This window comes from Dromaius novaehollandiae, chromosome W, assembly GCF_036370855.1.
Source record: "Dromaius novaehollandiae isolate bDroNov1 chromosome W, bDroNov1.hap1, whole genome shotgun sequence".
NCBI classification, from domain to species: domain Eukaryota; kingdom Metazoa; phylum Chordata; class Aves; order Casuariiformes; family Dromaiidae; genus Dromaius; species Dromaius novaehollandiae.
The window spans coordinates 69,429,273-69,443,869 of NC_088130.1; the positions used below are offsets into that span (position 1 = coordinate 69,429,273).

Consider the following 14,597-nt stretch of genomic DNA (forward strand, 5'->3'; position numbering starts at 1 on the left):
CTTTATGTCACCGCCTGCGATAGCGACTCTGCCGCATTGCGAGTCCTCCCGTACTTGTGGAAGGGCAGCGCTGGCGTGTGTTGGTAGGAGCCGTTTGCGCTCGGAGCTTTTCATGGCTAATCTTGAGAAGGTGGAAGGGAAAACAGACAGGGCTGGACCTGCCAGTTCTGGGATTGCCTGTAGCACAGACATCACTGGTCTGAACTGTTCTTTGAGCTTCTAGGAGATGTAAAAGTGGGTGAGACTCCCAAGTTTGGTCACACTCTTTGAATAACCTTCTACTTTGTTTGATCCCACTATCTTCCAAGTGCTATCTCCAGCCTACTTAATCATTCAGTATGCAGAGGTTTTATTAAACTGGTGAGTGTGTTCAGAGCAACCTGCGATGAGATGCTATTTTTTGAGGCTGGGAAGATGAATATAGACAGTGGAAGGGTGTATGCCCCCCTTCTCTATCAGAAGCGCTTATTTCTGTTCCTATAAGCTGCTTTTCCTTTGGGATGTTAGTATTGTTGTAGAGATTGGTGTTTTTCTTGTTTCGAATCTCCACCACACATCCCTGCAGGTAGGGTACAGCCTTGCCATTTCAAGGTTAATGGCCACACCACAGCTAGGAGACTTTCTGGAGGATGGAGTTGACTCTTCAGGCCTGTTCTGTAGGGCCATGCTCAGCTGGGGTCTTCCAAAGGACTGGTTCAGAAAATGGTCCATTTCTAGTGTGCTTTAGATGTGTATTTAACAGTTGTAAGAGTAATTTCCTCCACAGTCAGGAGGACAGAAAATACCTGCCTGAGGAGATGGATGAAACTACCTATACTCTGGTTCTTTGAGGTACCTTGAGGAAACAAAGCAGCCTTTTCCTTCCTGGAGTCTTCTAGTACTTAGGTGTTCAGCTAGCACATACCTTTCAAAAGTAAAGGGGATTGTTCAAAATCATAACTTCTGAACTGGAAATACTGCTTTCAGATACCTCAAATCATTGCTGTTCTCCAGGACCTTGCAAGTTGTCAGTGCTTTTACATCTCCTTAATCCAGAAAATTGTCTAATTGATAGGAGTCTTAAAATGGAAAATACCATCAATGTTGTGGCTCTGTCTGCAGAGAGAGGGCAGGTTTTTCTGTTCCTTTTCCCCTTAGAACGTCTCTGTGCAAATTGGCAAGTATAAGTACTGGTTATCTTGAGGCTTGGATGTGCCAGGAGTGAAATATGAGGAAAAGATAGGAATCCTAGCAAAAAACATGCTTTAATCATGTGATCAGAAAATCATCTCAAACAAAAACATGTAGGAAAAACACTAGCAAGTCAGACAGCGTGATTAACAATGCAGCAGTCTTCTCTGAGTGCTCGAAGTGAAAATCCAACTCCGCCGTTGTTGAGTCCAGATGATGCCAGTTCCTCTCCGTGCTTCTGGACAGCAGTCTCCATGTGACCATAACTGGTGCTCCAAGCTTCTGCTTCCAGCAGGAGCAGCTCCAGCCTTGGATGTCACTATGGATCCCACCTTAGCTGGGCCATCCATACATCTGCATATGAAGACTCATCGTCTTTTCTCCCACGCTGCTGCCGTTTTGCTCCCTCCTGCCTGCTTTATTTCCTTACCCTACTCCCTCTTCAACCGCTGGAACCTCAACTGTGAATTTTCTTGCTTGCTTCACTCGTTCTTCCACCTGCCTGTTCCTGAGTGCTTGTGTCCCTGACCTCTTTTCCTTGCCTTCCTGAAGCACATCCCCTCACCGATTCCTCGTCTTGGTCCTGCCTCGTGATGGCAGGAGAATGTGCAGGGCTGACATTTGGGGAACCAGCAGGAGAATGTGTCTTTTTTTCCTCTTGAAGCCCCTCTATTTCCTCCTAGAAGAAGGTGCAGCATTAAATTATAGATGCTCTGTGTCCCAGCAGAGCTGAATGCTACTGCTGGATCCTGCTGCCATGGGAAGCAAGTCTGGCAATACTGCATGGCGGAGTCCCTTCGTTAGGAGAGAAGGGCTCTAGGGCTGTTGAAGTTCCTTAATGAGCAAGTTTTTCTCCAGCTGACTTTATTTTTCATCTGATGTTCAGTCAGAATACAGAAATAAGTGGCTGACATAAACAGCTCTCTTAAAGAGGAAAGATTCTGTTTTTATCCTGCTGTGGAAGAAAATATTAAAAACAAACAGGAGAAACTGGATTGTGTAGTGTTTTTACGGTCAGAGAACCACCATTTTTGTTACTTTTGAAGAGACCAAAAGCCAGTTGGCAGCAGAGTAGGTGGCTGTGAGTTTCTGTGCACATTTGGCCCATTTGTTTAGATCTTGCAAACAAACTGTCAGATTATTGTAGAATGAGTCTGCTTCCTCTTTGAAATCCCTCCAAAAAAGGAGAATACTTTTTCTTGCAGACTATCATAATCATCCCCAGTACAGTCAGTCAAGTTGGAAGAATGGTTTTGGCAGGGTGCAATCTTTTATCTCAGAGTGGAAAGACTTGACAGCTGTTCTGCATGAGCAGTGAAAGCTTCTGTTGCTCTTGGCTTTGGGAGTGGTAGCCTCTTCTGGGCCCCTCTTCCCATGGGATGAGTAGCTTGCTAGGAAGCACTTAAGTTATGGCACGTAGATGGGGAAAAGCCTAGGGCTGACTTCTGCCCTGAAAAAATGCCTCTTTCAACTGAAACTGCCCTTTCTAGTTGGGGTAGGAAACCTGTGCACTGCTGGGGGTGCTGTGCCGACTGTTGTGACTCGTAGCTGCTGCTAGAGGTCCTGGCAAGTCTTGACCAAAGAGATGGGTGCGTCCTGCTGTGAGCAGATCTCAGTCCTCCTCCAGTGTTACCCCATCACTCAATATAGCCAAATACGTCTGGGTCAAGTAAGCTTTTATGCAGGCTGCCAAACGATTTTGGCTGTCTGGGGCCAAGAGCATGGAAATGGTCTGCCTCCACCTGACGCTCTCAGAAGATCCCAGCTCAGGGGATCTATGGGCAGCTTTGCTTCTGCTGGGGACTGCTGTAGACCAAGCTTCAGGGAGTGCGGGAGCAAAGTAAGGAAGCTCTGGGTGATGTCAGTACTTGCTCAGATAGTTTTATGCAGTCTAGCTGATCTCATCTCTCCCTCAGCCAGACTAACTGCAGGTTGCTGCTAAAAGATGTAGTTTCTCTTCTCTCCTTGTGTGCCCTGTGCCCCAGATAGCTGTGTGCCCTTGCCCTCTGCCTCGTGTTCTGTGGCTCGGCCGCAAGAGATCTGATCTGACTGAAAAGATATGTTTTCTGAGGTAGATCGGTGGGTCAGACTAACTCCTCTCTGCTTGCTGGAGCCAAAGGGAGGGAGGCCACAAGAGTGTACAGCTGGGGCACCTCGGGGGGGAGGACGGTCCCTTTCGCTGCAGCATGGTTTTAGATGAGCTGAAGTCAGCCACACAGCCGTTCTCTGAATTGATCAGCTATTGCAGTTATCCTTGCTGGGAAAGGAGACAAAGCCAATGAATAGTGCTTCTGGGGACAGCAGTCCTCAAGGGGCAGTGGAAAGGAGCGTCTGTGTGTGTGTGTGCTCTGATCTCTCTTATGCCATCGGTGTTCTTGTAGCGTCCTCAGCCTGGCTAAATCTGGGTGCTCAGAGTGTATAAAGTGATGTGACAAATGCCAAATGCATCTGTTGCGTAAGGTCCATCGTTCCTTGTTTGCTGAGGAGAACTGCACTTGAAGCTGAACCGGTTTGCTTGGGTGGGGGTGTGGGATTTTATTTTATTTTTTTTTCTTCCCCAGATGACCATATTTTTTCCCTAGAGGGGTGGCTTGGCCATGGAACCCAGGTGATGAGCATGGTCATTGCTGATCTGTCCAGTGGTTTCAGACCAGACCCTTATAAAGCCTTTTTGTAGGTGTTGCTCATCAGTTGCGCTCAAGTTCTGTGACTGTTTTAGGTGCTCTGGGTACAAGCAGCAGAGAGCTTTGGAGGCACAATCCTGAGTCATAACTCTGCTAAGAACCTGACCTAATTTTTAAATCAAACTGAGTCTTTCATGTAAAAATCAGATATCCAGTCATTATATGTTCTTAATAATTCAATGAATATGGAAGAGTTCCTAATGGAATTGTCGCTATAAACATCTTTACCTCAGTACAGTCCAAAGTACTGTGATAAGACTTTAAAAAAGAAAAAAAAAAAGTTATTTGGAACATCAGGACGAAGTGCTGTACGTGTTCAGTTTTGTATAACAATGGCCCTGCGCTTCCAGGTGCCAAACGCTCTTGTGTTATATTGCAAATGTCTTGGAGCAGGAATTTTATTTCCACGTCTTTACATTAAATGCAGACATGAGGCTAGGTTTTCGAAGCTTCATAGTGCTGAAATGAAATATTCAGCATGCCAGTAGGCATGTCGTAAGTTATAAAAGCTTTGAAACAAGACTTCTTCTAATACATTAATACGAAGCTTAATATATATTTGTGAAAACAGGTAAAACTGTACCAAGTTCTGCTGTACTGTCTGCATTACGTAGACATGTGGATAAATGTTTGTTAGCCTGACTGCTCAGCTAATTTCATGTAGGATCTGTAGAAGGAATAAATATCCTCTGAGGAAATGCGTACTCTGAGTGTCCATAAATACACTTCATTGTAGCAGACTTAGTTCAGCTACAGTGCTCTGCTGCCAGACTTCAGCTAGACTGGGGGGTATTTCTGTATTCACAGCTTTCAAATGGCCTGTGTGCAGAAGTCTTACTACTTCGTGTTTGTTTGAAAAAGGCGGCGGCTCCGGGGGTGGCCTGGCTAACTAACTGCTTTTGCAACTGTGACTTCTCTTCCCTCTCACTAATGGCAGCAAGTGATGCAGAACGTGAAGGGGGGGACCCCGACCCCAACCCCCCCCCCCCCCGACAGATCACACTTCACAGAGCCAGACCAGGAAAGTGGAGGATTCAAAGCGAGAGCGTGATTAAGAAGTGCATCAGAGAGACCTTTCAAATGTTAATTGCGTCTGTGGCCTGGAGACCGATAACCTTGAAGCAGCTCTGATGCTACCTGTCAGGGTGGGAAACCCATTAGTTTAATTCCTATATCACATAGCAGGTCATCACATAGGATAATGTCTTGGCTGCTAAAGCAGCAAGGGACCAAGGATGGGGTTTTTCAGTCTCAAGTTTTTCCCCCTCCTTTATTTGGCTAAAGTGCGCATGGGCAATTGTGAACGGTGCTCTCCTTGACCTCAGAGCTTCAGATCTCCCAGGCAGTGCTGCGGGCTTGTTTGATGACGTGGATGTGCCCAGAATAGCTGACATGGCTGCTTTGTGCAGCTGGTGTTTAATCTTTACATCTTGCTATTCAAGTTCAAGTTTGTAGTTAAGCCATAGGTCTCATAAATCTGTGTTCAGTCCTTCTGTGAACACTGTAATAAGAGGGAAAAGGAAGCAATAAGGTGGCCTGGACCCATCACTTGCACCAGTCTCAGGTTTGCAGAACTTTTAATTTCCTTTAAGTCTCAGTTTTCTTTGAATGTATGAGTGTTGGACCTGAAATAATACCTGCGTATGCATGCGACAGGTGAATGTATTTGCTGTGAGAGATAAGCAATTATAACAGCACTCCCATCTGTTGTTTGGACACTCAAAGCCTTTGAGAGGCAAAGAGTCTGGAAGCAAGTCCCAGGAAAGGCAAGCTGTCCTGAGAGCTCAGCGACTTCCTTACTCTGGTGCAGATATTATCTGTAGTGGTTAATGTTTCTTCACATAGGTTGTCTTTTCCAAGCCATACTGGTGAACGTCAGCATTGGGGCAGAGTGTAAATGTGGCTAGGTGTATTCTCCACATCTTGGTGACTACTAATGATCACTGATTTATCTAAACTTTAGTAAGGTTTTTAGACAGTCTTCCATAACATCCTCATAGACAAGCAGTTGAAGCGTGAGCTAGATAAGTGGACAGTGAGATTGACTGAAAACTGGCTGAACTGTTGGGCTCAAAGGGTTGCTGGAGGCCAGGGTCACTAGTTGTACCGGCCACAGTAGCTACTCCTGTGGGACTACTTAACATCTTTATTAACGACCTGGATGATGGGATCAAATGCACCCTCGGCAAATTTATAAATGATACAAAACTGGGAGGAGTAGCTGATTTGGTGAGGTTTGTGCTGCCATTCAGGGTGACTTTGACAGGCTGGAGAAGTGAGCCGAGAGGAACCTCATAAGGTTGCACCAAGGGAAGTGCAGAGTCCTGTACCTGGGGAGGAACAGTCTCTTGCACCGAGACAGCCTGGGGGGCCAACCAGCGTGAGAGCAGCTTTGTGGAGAAGGACCTGGGGGTCCTGGTGGACACCGTGTTGGACGTGAGCCAGCAATGTGCTCTGGTGGCAAAGGCACCTAACAGTATTTTGGGCTGGGCTAGGAAGAACATTGTCAGCGGGTCAAGGGAGGTCATCTTTCTCCTCTACTCAGCCCTGGTGAGGCTGCATCTGGAGTGCTGTGTCCAGTTCTGGGCTCTCCAGTGCAAGAGGGACATCAAGCTACTGGAGTGAGTCCAGTAAAGGGCTACAAAGATCGTTAAGGGACTGGACCATCCCTCATATGAGGAAGGGCTGAGAGAGTTGGGCCTGTGGAGCTTGGAGGAGAGAAGGCTTCAGGGGGATCTTGGTGTGTATACACATTTGATGGGGGGGGTATCAAGAGGCTGCAGCCAGACTCTTCCCAGTGGTGCCCAGTGACAGGATGAGAGGCAACAGGCACAGGCTGAAATGCAGAAAATTCATGTGGTAGTGAGTTTCTTGGGAGAAAACACCTCCATAAGCTGGAGTTTTCTGTAGCTCTGCTCCATTTTGATCTCAAGTTCTCAGAGCCCAGGGATTTTAGGCAGTGGGAACCCAGCAAGATCTACAGAATGAGCTTCAGTAGGAGCCAGCTGGTCTTCCATACCTTGGTGTAAGAGCAGCATGGGTGATGTTTGGTTTGGGCTTGAGCATATGGAGTGAGGTCCTCAGTTTGAGTGGTGTATATTTTTTTATTTTTTTAATTTTTTTAACTTCTCTCCCCTCCTTCAGCAGTGTCTCCTATGTAATATCCATAGCAATCCAGGGAAACGCTGCTGAACTGTGATTCTAGTACTTGTGTCTCAACAGAAATGTACCATTAAGGCAAGTTCCTGGAGAAGTTGCACTTAATTGCGTTTTCCAAAATGCCTGGGAGTTCTTTCACAGGCCCTTTGTGTTTGTGGGGTTTCTCTTTCCTCCCCAGGCTTGTGCATGGGTGTGTTTGTGTCTGTGTGTGCACAGACGCCCCACAGCCCCTTCCTTAGTGCAAATGCAGTGAATACAGAAATCTGCACTGAGAAATTGCATTCCCCTGGAGAAGACCCAGTAATGAGAAACTGTAACTAAGCATTTTTTGAGGAAAGCTTATTGTAATAGCCCTCTAGAAGTAGGTCTATGACTTATGGCCACTTCTTGCCTTCTGCAGCAGCCAGAACTTGCATCTGCCTGGTTAGCGTGTGCTATGCACGCTTCCTCAACTGCAGTATCCGAGTTTGGTTTCCTAGTGTAAGTAAAGTAGTAACGCTTCAGTCTAAAACTTACCTTTGAGGAGGAAACTTCTGGTTTCTTCAGATGACAGTCCTCAGTTTGATGCTTGCAGAAGGAGGACGCAGAGGTGCGCTGCAGTCTGGCCTGGTCGGGTCTGGGATTTCTGTCTCTTAATTCAACAGAAGCTAGATTTGTTGATCCCAGGTTTATGTCATGAAGTTACTTGAACAGTATTTTCAGGCATTTAGGTGGGTTTATGTATTAGGTGTGATGTATGCCTCCTTATAAACCTGTCTAGAGGAGTTGGGTTTAGTATTTGTTGCTGGCGGTACAAGTTCAGGAGGGAAAAATCTTGTTGGAGTTAGGAGTGTAATATAACGGCAGTCTGGAAAACTCTCCAGACCTTTGATTTCAGGCATAACGCTGTAGTGAGGTTTTCACTGAGCCGGTACTTCACATACTAATAGGCACCAGTGGGATTTTCAAATACTTTTCTACCTTTCTCTTTCAGCACCTAAATGCTGCAAAAACTTGGCTATTAGATTCTGATCCTTTCTAGACTTCCAAGTAATATTTTCTGAAAATACATGGTCATTTTCTCACACTTCTAAGATGTTACTGTTACTTCTATCTGCAGGAATAATATTTCCAAGATGACTTGAATTTCTTCATATGCAGAAAGCTTTCCAGGTTATTCGTGCTGTTAGGTTCCTTGTAGTAAAGCAATTTAGCCTAAATATGGCTTTTGCAGAGGATGTGAATAGCTGAAATTGCAGCTGAACTGCAAGGGTAATTGCATGAAAAGAAAGTTAATCTTTGTTTAACTTCTGTAACTTCTGTATTTGCTGCACTGGAAACTGTCGTAACCCCGTTTCTTCTGGAGAAGTGGATTATTTACTTGTGATAATAGCCACATAAAATCATTAACATGCTGTCATAAACAGCTGTGTTAAGCTGTATTATATGTATTGGTGACATAAAAAAAACGTCCAACAAGAAGCTGTTTAAATCAGCTGTTTGCTGATTTACAAGCGGAATACAGTTGCCTTTGGGAGAATGGCAAGGAACACATGTTTTTAAAATAATTACTCTTTAGTGCATTGTAAATATCTCTATACTATTACAAATGTTTTATGGCAAGAAAGTCCTGTGCTCGTGTGCAGCTTTTGGGCCTCATTTTGACGTTGCTTGTTCCAGTAACTGAAATCAGAACATCAATGTGGGTGAGAGAGAAATCGGGATATGATCCTCTGGCTTTTATTAGACACTACCTTTTATTGTCGATTTGGGTCATATCATGCTGTTGATTTTGGTGCTGAAAAAAGTTGTGCTACAAGTTGATGCTTCCAGCTCTTATTTTCCCTTTTGCTAAGCATTTACTAATTTTTGAAGCCCTGACTTCTTTAGGTGCTTTAAAGCAAGATGTGGTAGCTGACTACTTGAATAATTACTTTATAGGTAAAAACTAGATACTTGGCAATAAAACTGATACCTGTAAACAAAATGCCAGATAGCTATTTGTGTGTTGTTATACATATTCCTTAGGAAGTTTTGGCTTGGGATATAAAATAGAAAAGTAATTATTCAAAAGTTATCAGAGACTACAAGTATCTTAAATCTCTTAGTCTGATAAATTTGCATGCTGTCATTTGCTCTGGAGACATAAAAGAAGAGTTCATTTGATGAAAGATATCAGCCCCTTTTACATTCACCTACAGCTGTTTCGGGGCACGCTGTAGACTTAGCCTTTGCGCTTGGTGCGGGTCGGGGCTCTTTCCGTCCGTCTGGGCAGCGGAGCGAGGCCAGGCGGCTCGGCACGAGCCGGGAGAGCCCTCGGGGGCTGTTGCTGGGCGGCCCAGGCAAGGCCGGGATGTGGCAGAGACTTTGATTTAACTGTGACTTGCAGGGAACTGCAGCCTGGTACCTTCTTGCCCAAAGTCTAGTCACTGACGCTTGAAAAGAGGGTGTGTGGATAGTTGTCTAATTAAAATGCAAGCTGCATATGTCCTTTGCCTGGCTATAAATTATTAGAAAGCGTGTGATGCAGCAGAGAAAGAGGACTGTTTTCTGTCCTTTGAGGTTGTGCCCCCTGATGCTATTGCAGCCGCCTGTGCGGAAGCGCTTTAATGATTTCCCGCTCCGTAGCAGAAAGGATCACCTTGCGTAGGCGAGAAAGGGTAACGCCGGTTCTGCTTTGAGCACCTCTTGCTGCCTTTGTTTCCGTTTATCTCCTACCTATGCAGAGCTGGTGGGTGTCCCATTACCAGCGCGACACTCCAGACCGCTTCCTCTGCACTCGTGCAGCAGGCGGAAAACGGGTCACCCGTGCTGCCGAAACGGTGCTTGCAGCGTTGGCACTCGGACTGCTGCCTCCCTCTCTTCCCTCTGCATGGGCATCTCTTGCTGCCTAGTAGAAGGCAATGGCCAGGCGGCTTGGTCGTGATGAGGTGGTTGCTCGAGCGAGGTGGAAGACGTGCCACCAGCTTTGAGGTTTTGACGCTGTTTCTGAAAGATGGCAGGGTTGTGTACTTGTGTGCTCTCTTGTGCTTGGTGACAGCAAAGAAAGATGGGCCCAACAGTGTTTTCATACTTCCTATGCCAAAATGTATCTCAGTGTATGTGCCCAGAGCAAATCCTGTACGAAATTAAACTCTCCAAATAAAATTCAAGACATGGCGCATTCTTAGTTGTACAGGTTTAGCTTTGTTTCATCTCTGTATTTTTATATATATATGCACACACACATGCACACATGCATACATATATAATCTGTTTATAACTGTTGTTTTTGTGCTGATGGGACAAAAATATCCTCTGTGCTCCCCCCACCTCCCCCTTAATCAGTTTGCAGAGAAACATAAGAGCCAATTAATTTAATTCCTGGAGTGTTTGCCAGGCAGGTCTGTGGTACCCCTGGGATTTTGCGCTAGCGCTCTATAGCAAACTTGCATCAGATATAGCGTGTCTCTCTCTGCATGGAAATGCCTAACCAATATTTGCTCCTCCTTTGTTTGTTCCAGGTTCGCAGGTTAAGGGATTTACGTCGCTGAGGTTCTTGACTGAGCCTGCGGATGCTGTCACTATGCGTGGAAGCAACGTGCTCTTGAATTGCACGGCAGAGTCGGATCAAGGAGCTCCAGTGATTAAATGGAAGAAGGACGCGGTCTTCTTAAACCTGGCAGTAGATGAAAGGAGGCAGCAGTTGGCCAATGGCTCACTCTTGATACAAAATATAGTCCATTCAAGGCACCACAAGCCAGACGAAGGTCTCTACCAGTGTGAAGCATCTTTAGAAGGCATCGGAGCTATCATCAGTCGGACAGCTAAGGTCATGGTAGCAGGTAGGGAGAAACTTTCCTGTCTTTTGGACTGCTGGAAATACTGTTTGTGAGAAGTTGCGTGTTTAAAAGCAAAAAAAGTGGGGAAATGCATTTGTAGAAGTGCTGTGATTCTTTTCCCCCTTCTTCAAAAGAAGTAAAGCTAGATATGACACTTTTACTACAGTAATTTAGTTCTGACAAGGTATTATTCTTGTTTAAATATGTCTAATCAACTCTTTGTTGCTGTGAGTTTTGCTGCATATTTATTGTCATCAAAACAGAGGAGACCTCTGAAGTTAGTAATTAACTGCTTTTTCTGGTGAATTCAAGATCAGAAAAATAAAATGCTGAACTCCTCTAGAGTGAATGTACAAATTTTATGGTTTAGGAGCTCTTTCAGAGACAACTCATTATGCAGCTTAATAGAATTGGCAGCCTCTTTGTATCTCCTTTAAAGTACTTGTGTAGGTATATGACAGAAGAAAGAGGAATATACGTTATCAGGTGTCTGAGCACGCTTATGGCTTCACGTGGACTTACTGAATACCTTTGTGAAAGATGTTTGGGTCTGAAGTTTTCAAGGGATCTCTTGCTTCTCTGTTACTCTCTGAAATGGATGTAGTGAGACCTTAATCATGTAATCATTGAAAAAGAATGTTTGGAAATCCTTGAATAAAAGGTACAAAGAAACCCAAAGTCACTTAATAACTAGTGCTAGCTAGAATGTGCTAGGCTTCAGAATAATTTTCTTTAGGATCGTTAATTAGGAATTTCACCAGATCTGAGGGCATGCTTTTTGTTTCTCTTCTCTGCATACGGTTCTGTACAGATGGAGCTGTTGAGTGTTGCTAGAGAGCTGTAACAGTCCTTTTAAAGAACGGTGTGGTTGCCTGGTGTAGGTACAGATGGAGCTGGACTTCCTGTAAGCAACCGTCTGAAGGTGTTCATGTAGTATCCTTGGGGGAAAAAGCAGCCAAAGTAAAATTATTCTTTTTTTATGCTGTGGAAAGGAGTGGTAATTATGGTATTTAGTGCTTGGATGAGCTTATGAGCTTGTTAAAAAGGATTTGGTTATGTGAAGGAGAAGATTGGGTTTACATGAAAGAGAAAAAAGAAATGAAAAGGCTGGTGCTGGTAAAGCTCCCAGCCTTACCTGGCTGCACCTCGCACAGCTCATCAGGGGTAGGTACCCTTTTCTCGAGGCCTCCACGCACCCAGTCCATGCACTTTCCAGTCCTGCTGTGTTTTTGAACAACATGGGGACGGAGAAAAAACTGAAACTCAGTCCAGCTCCTCTGCAACTTTTTTGCTGTCTAGTGCTTTGCTAAACCCTTGCACTCGGTTGGAGCCCAGGCAGCTGTTCTCAGACGGTGTCTCCAGTATCCTTTGTGGACTCAACACACTTTCCCGTCTTAAGGTCCTCTTTTCCACCTTCTAAACCCTGCTCTACAAGCTAGAAGAGACATGTTTTCTCATGGTACCTGACTACAACAGGCAGTAGCTTTCCTTACCCTTTGGTCGCTTTTTAGCTCTTCTCTAATCTACCTACTCCCCACCACTTCTTTTTCTCTCTACATCTCTGTGGTTGTCTGATCTTCCATGGTAGTGTGGGAGCTCTCTTCACCGAGCTCCCTCAGCAGCGTGCCCCTGCCCTGGGCTGGCTCTTGTGCAGAGCCATGGAGAGCCCTACGGATGTGACCCTCGGCGGGAGCCCGCAGAGCCAGCGTGTGCCAAACAGGCCATTGGTTTGTCACTACAAGATGTTGCTTGGCCTTGTTTTGGCTGTTGGCAACCAGTAACTAATAAAATCACTCCAATTACTCCCTGAGTGAATGCACATCTGTGACTCTTCCCTGTAGGTTTTTCATCTGTTGTGCTGTGCCCAAACCCGTAATTCTGAGCTCCTCACATGAGGAACCATCCTTTGCACCGCAGACCCTGATCTTGCACCCCTGTAGTGGTGGTGGGAAGCTTGGAGGAAGAGGGGGGAGATCTGTTCAAAATCAACTTGGCAGAAACTGGAAGGACTAATAAAGACTTCTCAACTGGAAGGAATGAAAAGGACAAGAGGCAATAAAGGCAAGCTGTGAAATGGAGGGAATTCATTTAAACATTAAAAGAATCCCCCATTTTTCCTGTAAAGGTGATTGAACGCTGGAACAGGTTGCCCAGACAAGTAGTGGAGTCTGTATCTTTGGGTATACTCAAAATCCACTTGGACACAACCCTGAGGAACCTGCTGTAGTTGACCTGCTTTCTGCTGGGGAGCTGGACCAGACGGTCTCCAAAGGTGCCTTCCCCAGCATCAGTCATTCTGTAATTCTTTAACTCCATGATAAATGGTTCATGTTGTAAGGTGGAATATAGGATGTACAGCATTTAAAACTGGCAGCAAGGTCTCTAAGCAGAAATGCTGTTTTGCTCTCTGAAGGACATGCGTATTCCTGAGAGAGCAGAATTGTTTTTGAGGGAGTCGCTGTGCAATGTTGGCAGCACATCCCTGACTTAAGGCACTGGCAGATGGAAACGCAGCAGAGTAAGGGGGAGAAGGGTGAGAGGAGAAATGAAGGTCTCGCGCTCCAGTATGTTGTGTTAATTGTTGCTTGGCAAAGCGAGCAAACTTTGTGTTCAGAAAAGCCTGCTTCCACCAAGGTGGAGGAAGGGGACTGGACAGAATTTTATTTAGCGATATAACAGCTAAAAGCTGAATCCTTCTGATCCGTATGTGTTGTACAAGGTATCACTGCTAAGCAGAATGCTTCTAGACAGCCAAGAGCCTTCATGAAAAGGCGATCATGATGGTATGTTAGACCGTGGTATCCTGATGAGTGGGAGAAAGTGGTCACATCAACAGCACATATCCATCCGCGCTTTGCTTAGGCTCCTGGTCCTATGCAAGACTTCATTCCTGCAAGATTTTAAAGCAGGGATCATGAGCCTTAATATTTCAGGCATGGTTTGGATAGAGAATCACTCACTGAATCACAAAATAATCTTGTGTCCTTTTTTTTTTTGTTTGTTTGTTTTTGTTATATGTCTGTGCGTTTTAAGCACTTAAAGTGCTTTTTGGCAACGTAGCATTAATGGCATCAGCATTAATGTCGTTTGAGGTCAAGATTGCCAAACCACTGGTGCGCGTAGAGGGCATATATCTTTCTTGCAGTTAAGGCTATGAGCCTGATTTCATCTCACTTTTTAAAGCATTAGCAGTCAATAAACTAGTCACTGCTAGGAGGTGGCAGTCAACTGTGCTTAGAACAAACCATTCGGGTGCTGAAAGCATATTGCCCTTTTAAAATCCTTCGCCTTGTACTGTCATGGCTTGAAGTGCTTTTGATAAAGAAAATGTAGCAAATTTAAACCATTTTAATCGCTCCAGAGTTTTTTGCATGAAGCCTGCCATGTGCAAGAAAATGCACTTTTTCTAAGAACTTCTCAAGGGTTTTTAAGGCCTTAGCAGTCACCAGCTGTGAAAGTGTCTTGGCCGAAATGGAAATGAGGGCACTGAAGGGAGACCAAGAGCTGCTTCCTCGGCTAGCATCGTATTAAAAGTCCCAATTTAACAGCCTACTGATTATTGGTATTTCTAGTAATTGGTAGGTTTTCAGAGAGAAGCCGCACTACACTGCGTTATGTCTCTATTCATATGCTGCTGCAGAATCGGTGCTTCAGCTGTTCTGCCTTTATGTTAACTAAAAACATCGGTGTTTCAGAGAGTGACAAAAAGAGAAGCCCGGGGTTAGTTTATACAGCCATCTGTGCGCTTCAGCATCCAGCTCCTTGATGAAGACTTAATTCTCTG

The 14,597-nt window shown here is 45.0% G+C and overlaps 1 protein-coding gene across 4 annotated transcripts in view; it reads left to right on the forward strand.

The window, feature by feature from the left end:
- The window catches only part of LOC112994481 (netrin receptor DCC), a 547,074-nt gene that overhangs the window by 191,875 nt on the left and 340,602 nt on the right, over nt 1-14,597 (forward strand). For all 4 annotated transcript variants that reach the window (XM_026118858.2, XM_026118859.2, XM_064499826.1 and 1 more), the window contains exon 2: nt 10,496-10,816. In XM_026118858.2, the coding sequence (XP_025974643.2) occupies nt 10,496-10,816 (321 nt within the window). The remainder of the gene's footprint in view (nt 1-10,495; nt 10,817-14,597) is intronic.